At 41.0% G+C, this 6,856-nt stretch overlaps 1 protein-coding gene across 13 annotated transcripts in view; it reads left to right on the top strand.

Moving 5' to 3' along the window:
- Positions 1 to 6,856, top strand: part of Cobll1 (cordon-bleu WH2 repeat protein like 1) — a 154,703-nt gene that overhangs the window by 127,005 nt on the left and 20,842 nt on the right. For all 13 annotated transcript variants that reach the window (XM_029535778.1, XM_029535780.1, XM_029535775.1 and 10 more), the window contains one exon: positions 6,406 to 6,565. In XM_029535778.1, the coding sequence (XP_029391638.1) occupies positions 6,406 to 6,565 (160 nt within the window). The remainder of the gene's footprint in view (positions 1 to 6,405; positions 6,566 to 6,856) is intronic.

Genomic DNA, 6,856 nt, shown 5'->3' with positions numbered 1-6,856 from the left:
TACATCCATCTCTGTCAGCTTTGGAGGTACACATTTTATCTTTAGAATTTGAGGCTTCTCTGATGATGTCCATATATGTTACTTTTTCCTATTTAAAGTATATCACCATCAGATGGCAGGTGAATTTCTATCACTTGCTTATGTTCATTGGTTTTCTTTACCAAGTCTTAATTGTTTTTCCAAATGTCATGTGACACAGTTTAGGTCATAAAGCATTTTGAAACAGGAGAGCCACGGCCCTTTAACTTGCATCCGTGGATATGCATGTTAGATACAGCTATGGTCCTGGTAATGTTTTTGTGCGTGTGTGTGTGTGTCCAGGTATTTGTACAGACTGGCAGTGAGCATTGATTCTCTGAGGCTGTAGTTACACATATGGCAATGGGCTACCAGAGGAAGGTGCTGAGAACTAAACTCCTTTTCAGGAGTGGCACATGCTCTTAACCGATGAGCCGTCTCTCTGATCCCCCTACAGTTTCTCATAATCATCTTCTATGATGGATAGTTCTTTTAAAATAGGGCTTTGGTTTGGTTTGGATTGGTTTGTTTGGTTTTTTTTTTAGGTTGTTTGCTTTTTTGTTTTGTTTTTGTTTTTTGAGTGTTGTTGTTGTTTTGCCTTGAACAGCCTGGTGACTGCTCCAGGCTTTGCTCCCTGACCAGCATAGACAAAAAAGACTGCCTGCCAAACCTCCCCTTGTCTGACATAAGAGAAATTTGTTACTTTCATAAGATATTAAGTGGAAGTTTGAGAACACAAGAGAAATCAGTAGAAGGTTTAACTTTGTATTCCACTGAAAGTGGTATTTAAACGATACCAGGTCCTGTGTCCTGTGTTTTATGCTCTGCTGTTTGTCACAGAAGGTCCTTGAATTATTTCACAAGTCCATTAAGGATGCCCTCCCAAGGGTCTGATTGCAATATTTGATCGGATTTGACGTTAGTGGCTCTGAATCCAAACGTGGGCTTGGGTGCACATTGTAGCTCCTTCCTTGAATGGTTATGGAGAGGACTGAAGAGTTCTGGAGGAAGGAGGGGGATGTTTGGTAAGGACTGACTTAGGTTTGGCTGCAGGTATTTTACCAAGTACGATGGAAGTTTAATTGTTCACTTAGTCAACTTCCTGGGGTTGGGAAATACCTCTGGAAAAGTATTTTAAAAGTATGAAATAGTAAATTTGTGATTTTTTTTTCTTAATAGCAAGGTACAAAAGTTGAAGATTTCCTATGAAGCAGGGTAGTGGTGGAACACCCTTTGACCCCAGATCTTGGGAGAGCAGAGGCATGGAAATTTCTGCACTTGAAGCTAGCGCTTGGTCTATAAAATGAGTTCCAGGGCAGCCAGGGCTACACAGAGAAATCTTGTTTCTGTGTCAGCCTCTTCCTAAATAAATAAATAAATAAGGAAAATAAAAAATTCCTATGAATTAGTTAACTACTCTTTAATGTACCTAATTATTTTGTAAAATTAGATTCACTCAGGATACACATGCATTCCTGGTTCAAGTTCACCTCAGCTTCTTACGATAATTATAAAACTTTTATGAACCAGACATTGATGTTGAAAATCAGCAGTAAACAGAATTGGAAAAGAAATTTCTGCACCCCTTTTTAGTCTGTTGGGGGGCAGGTACCAACAACAAATGATTAAGCCAGCTCTGTACCACACAAGAAAACCATGAAATGCTGGACTAAGAGCACAGCAGGTGGGAGCTGTTGGGAATCAGGGAATTAACTGAGGAGGTGCCATATGAGAAATAACTAGCAGAGAATGTGGAGTACAATACTGTGTGACCGGAAGAGACAGTTCTAGGCTCAGAGAACACAATGGTTCTCCACCTGGAGGTGGAGACAGTAAGAAGACAGGGTGGTGAGAAGGACGTCGCAGCAGATGCAAGTCAACCAACATTGGGGAAGTAAATGATTGCAGAGATCTTGGAGCCATCACATGGCTTAGAATTTTCTCCCCTGAGCCAACAGAGAAGTCATTAGTGGGTTTTGAGTAAAGTAGCTTACGATGGTGTGCATCTTAATGGGAAAGTCCCTGTTTATTGACGTGCTAAGAATAGTCTAGAGAAATTGATGTCAGTTTTGAAGGGTCTCAAGATTCAGAGTAGAAGCCATCTGGATGCTGGAAGTTAAGGGAAGAGCTGAGAGGTGAGAGCAGGGTGGGTAGAGGGAGCGGATGAGGGAAGACTGGAGGATAGCCTTCTCTTTGCTAAGACTTATGGGTACCAATAGGAAGACAATGCTTTGGTGAGGAGGAGGAAGGAGCAACGACGATGATGCGGCGGCGGCAGTGGATATCAAGAGTTTAGGTTTAGTCACACTAACACTGAGTATCCTTAGACATTTAGTAGAGATAGAAGAGGGGCCTGGGACAAATGAGTTTGGGTTCCTTATATAAGGAATACTTAAAATCAAGAGAATGGTAAGCTTTCCGAGAGAGAGAGAGAGAGAGAGAGAGAGAGAGAGAGAGAGAGAGAGAGAGAGAGAGAATGAATGAATAGATGCTAACATGAATTATATACTGTAAGAAAGCATCCCACTGATGTTTGTCTGGAGATGAGCAGTAATGGACAGCAAAATTGAGTAGCTGGAGTGTGGGACTATGGAGAGAGGAAGGAGTATTGATCCCAGGAGTAAGGAAAAGTGAATAGCAACGGTCACCTATGCCTAGTGCTGTACAGCTCAAATCATGGAATTATTAAGTGACTTACATATTTGTGGTCAAGTATTGATGAGTCAGAGGTTTAGAAAAACTTATCTAGCAGGATTAAAGTGCAGAATAAGCGATTCAGACTGTATGTACAACCCTGTCAAGCTGTTTCCTTGTAATGGCAGAAGTAGGGCTGGTAAGGCAGTTAGCTAGGAGGCAGCAGCCAGCCTGCTGAGAAATGCTTGTCTTACGGTTTGCTGACAGTCACCTGCTGTGGGGCAGCAGGGTCTGCTTGTAGACTGTGGCCTCAAAGGATCTGTCTCTGAGATGTGTGTGTATACATGTATGTACGCATGCATGTTTATGTATATGTATACATACATGCATATATGTGAAAGTGTGTATGTATGTGTTTGTGTGTAAATATATATGTATATATGCATATATATTATATATCAGTGATACATTGCAAGTTGCCTTCTGACCTTCACATGCACAAGGTTTCACACATCTATGTATGGGATAGTCAGAAATTCACAGACACATGCACATACATATACACACACAAACACACGCATCTATGCACACTAATAAATGTTTTAAAAAAGTAAAGCACTGGCTTAATCTATGTCTTTTGATACGAATATATGCATGAAAAATGTAAGAAAACATCTACATGTGACATAGAAATGGGAAGGAAGGCATAAGGATGGGTGAAGGGAAAATGTGTTTATGTATATATATTTGTATTTGTATGTGTTTGTTGTTTATATTTATAAAACACCAATGAAAATTTTTGTGGTTTTCATTTTATTTTTAATTAGCATACAAAGTATTAGATAAGATTATGAATTCTTGAATACAGTGTGATTTAGTTTATTCTCCTTCCCTCTTTCACACTCCTTTGTCTCCTTCACCCTTCCTTATGCCCTTTTTTCTCATTCTCCTTTCATTTCCATGTCACATGTAGATTTTTAAATATTTTTTTATATTTTTATACTGAAAAATGTAGATTAGATGAGCTCTTTAAATTTCTGTGTGTGTGTGTGTGTGTGTATGTGTATGTGTATGTGTATGTATGCTTGAGTGCCTCTCCCACTTACAGATGGTGTGCTACAATGCACATGAAGAGGTCAGAAGGCAACTTTGCAAATGTTATTTGCAGGGGCCCAGCCCCAGCTCCTCTTCTTTCTTGGCTCCTTTTGAGGCAGTGTCGGGGGCAAGACTTGGTATTGTGAGATATTTAAGGTTCCTGTTTAATAATAAAATGTTTACCTATTTTAGGTCTAAGTCACTTTGCTGCTGTAGCTGACCTGCCTGACTTCCTTTGAGGCCAGAAACTGCATCTCTGGCTTTTAGCACCTCATGTTAAACCAGCATGGGATTAAATAAGGATTTAATTGCTGGAGCCTTTCCTCTCTTGTCCCTGATAGCCTCTTATTAGGCTAGGGGGAGGTTTGGAGAAACGAACTTCTATTGAACCAAGAGAAGAGAGTCACCCTTGCAGAAGTAACACTTTTACACTAGCAAATATGGATAAACTCACATAAATTCATATACAAATTCATGCTTACATATTTTTACATCTCCAGTCAAAGCATTTGGGATCAGCTTACCTACTTATCTCATAACTACATACTTAAACACACACACATCCATACTTACATATGTATATGGAGTAAGACTAAGAGCCAGTGCAGAAAGAACTCATTCTGGATGAAAAATGAGCTTCAAACTTTAGTGCATAGAGATAGAAAAGGCTTCTGCCCTTTAATTGCTAAATGAATTAAAACCAAGTCTCTAAGAAGAAAGCTGTGTTCTCTTTAATAAGGCTAAGCCTGCTATTAAGAGAAGACCTTGTCTGTGCCATGGTAAGGAGAAGCCTGTCTGCTCCTTCTGCTCTTTCTGCAGCTTCTTTTTTTCCCTCTTCTCTCTCTGTATTCTGCATATTTGTCTCTTTATTTTTTAAGTTGCCTTACAGTTTTTAAGTTATTCCACTCTGCATTCTCCTTCTAATCTTGTTCTCTCTCCCTGCTCTGGTGTAACAGTGCCCTTGCTACCAGTGCCATGTTCCCATTTTTTGTTTCTCCCAATCCTATGACCACCAACGTAATCTTTCTCAGTCCTTTGTACCTTTTCTAGGAGAGTAGATCACATGATTTATCCAAGCATATCTCTCTCTCTCTCTCTCTCTCTCTCTCTCTCTCTCTCTCTCTCTCTCTCACAAAAGTTCACTAGAAGTTCAAACATAAATTCAAATCATAAATTGAATAAGAAGTTTAAAACAGAGAATGCATTCATGCATCTCCACTAAGAGTAATTATCTGGCTAAACATTCATCATCTGCCACTAGATCTACAGGTTCACGGAGAATTAAAGACCGTAATTAAGTTATCGTTAAAGTTTTGTATAGATAAACCTAGTCAATATTTTATCTTCTGTCCTTGCACCTATCCTCAGTTTCCTTTTTAGGCCCATTTGGTTAATTGTTTTTCAACCTCTTGGAATGTGTTCTAAGTTGTCGATGCCTGTTTGCTCTCTCAGAAGCAATTAACTCACGACCCTGAAAACTGTCAGAATTCTCAGTGTAGTTTTGACATCAGAGAGGACTTAACGGAAGTCCTATTATCATTAAGAATTAAGAAATCATCTCTTTGTATAGCATCACTACAAGGCAGTCCATCTTCGTTGTTCTGTAGAGATCTACTCAAAAGGGTGGGCTAATACCTATTGATATATATATATATATCTTTAATAATAGCAGAAAAAGCATATCAGTAGCAGGAATCTTTCCTAAAGTCAAATCTCCTCAGCCTGGCCTAAAGAAGCAGCTCTGTCACTAACTTCAGCAGCCCCTGGCGGAACTGTCTCAAGATCACCTGCTAGACTTTAGCTTCTTTTTGATGGCTCCCGGCAGCCACCCTCTCTGCTTCCATCATATAGGTCCTAGGGATCCATCAAATCATCAGGCTTGTTAAGTAAGAGCCCTGACTCATTGAGCCATATTTTGACCCTAAGTCAGTCCTTAATATAAGGCTACTTTCCATTCTCTTTCCCTCCAGAGTGTGTGTGTGTGGGGGGGGGGGGAGAATATGTATGTGCACGTGCGTGCATGCTGGCATGCTTGGGGAGGCCAGGGCTGATTGTTAGGCATCTTCCTCTCTTTACTCCCCCTTGATTTTTTTGATACAGGGTCTCCCACTGAATCTTGAGCTTGCCAATTGGTTTGATGGGCGGCCAAGTGAGACTGTGATTCACCTCTTCCCACTACCCACCCTTACATACACTGGCTTTACAGATGTAGGACAGTTTGGGTGGATTTTAAGCTGATGCCAGGGATCCAAAGTTCATACCACGTGCTTTTAGAGCAAAGACTACTACCCCGTGATTCATCTCCCTAGCCCCTTCTTCTTATTGTCCTTTGCATCCAATAATTTCTCTAGAGTTTTCTTCAAATGTTAGCTTTCAATTGTGTCACTTCAAAGTCTTGGGCAGAATAGTTTGTTATTTGTGTGTCAAACCCATCCTAGGGTAAAATTTTTTTAGAAGGGCCATTATTTGTTTGTTTGTTCATGTATCCATTCTCTAATCTACAATCTGTATACGACAGATGCCTCATAAATATTTTCAGTGAATGGCTGTTGTGCTCTGATTTGGTATTTGATATGTTTGCCACGGAGGCCAGGGCCATCCTGAAGTTTGTGGTTGAGTGCTCACTGTAGACTGGTTTGGCTATTTTGTTTTCTACAGAGTTCCTCTGAAGCCTTCATGGTGAGAACAGGATCACTGCAGCTCAGTAGCACATCGGTAGGAACTTCGTCTCTGAAGAGAACGAAGCGAAAAGCACCTGCCCCACCTTCGAAAACCCCCCTGGCTCAGACTGATGAAAGGAACTCGGCAGTGGCTCATGGTATTCTCCTGGGAGCAGTACAGTGGCTTGGGCTGTGTGTGTTAGTGCAGCCAGTAAGAACAGTGGAAGTCATGACTTGACTTTGCCCCCTCCTTTTGGCAGGCTCTCCCTGTACACCCTTGGCTGGTTTAGAACTCCCTAATCAGGCCAGGCTAGCCTCAGACTCACAGAGATCCATCTGCTTTTGTCCCTGAGGTCTGGGGTTTAGCGCATGAACTTGGAGATATATTCTCATTCTCATTCTCATTCCCTCCCTCTCCCTCTCCCTCTCCCTCTCCCTCTCCCTCTCCC

The sequence above is a fragment of the Mus pahari genome, chromosome 3 (genome assembly GCF_900095145.1).
Source record: "Mus pahari chromosome 3, PAHARI_EIJ_v1.1, whole genome shotgun sequence".
Taxonomy (NCBI): domain Eukaryota; kingdom Metazoa; phylum Chordata; class Mammalia; order Rodentia; family Muridae; genus Mus; species Mus pahari.
Note: the sequence above shows the minus strand (reverse complement) of the source record. Positions and strands in the feature narration are given on the sequence as shown.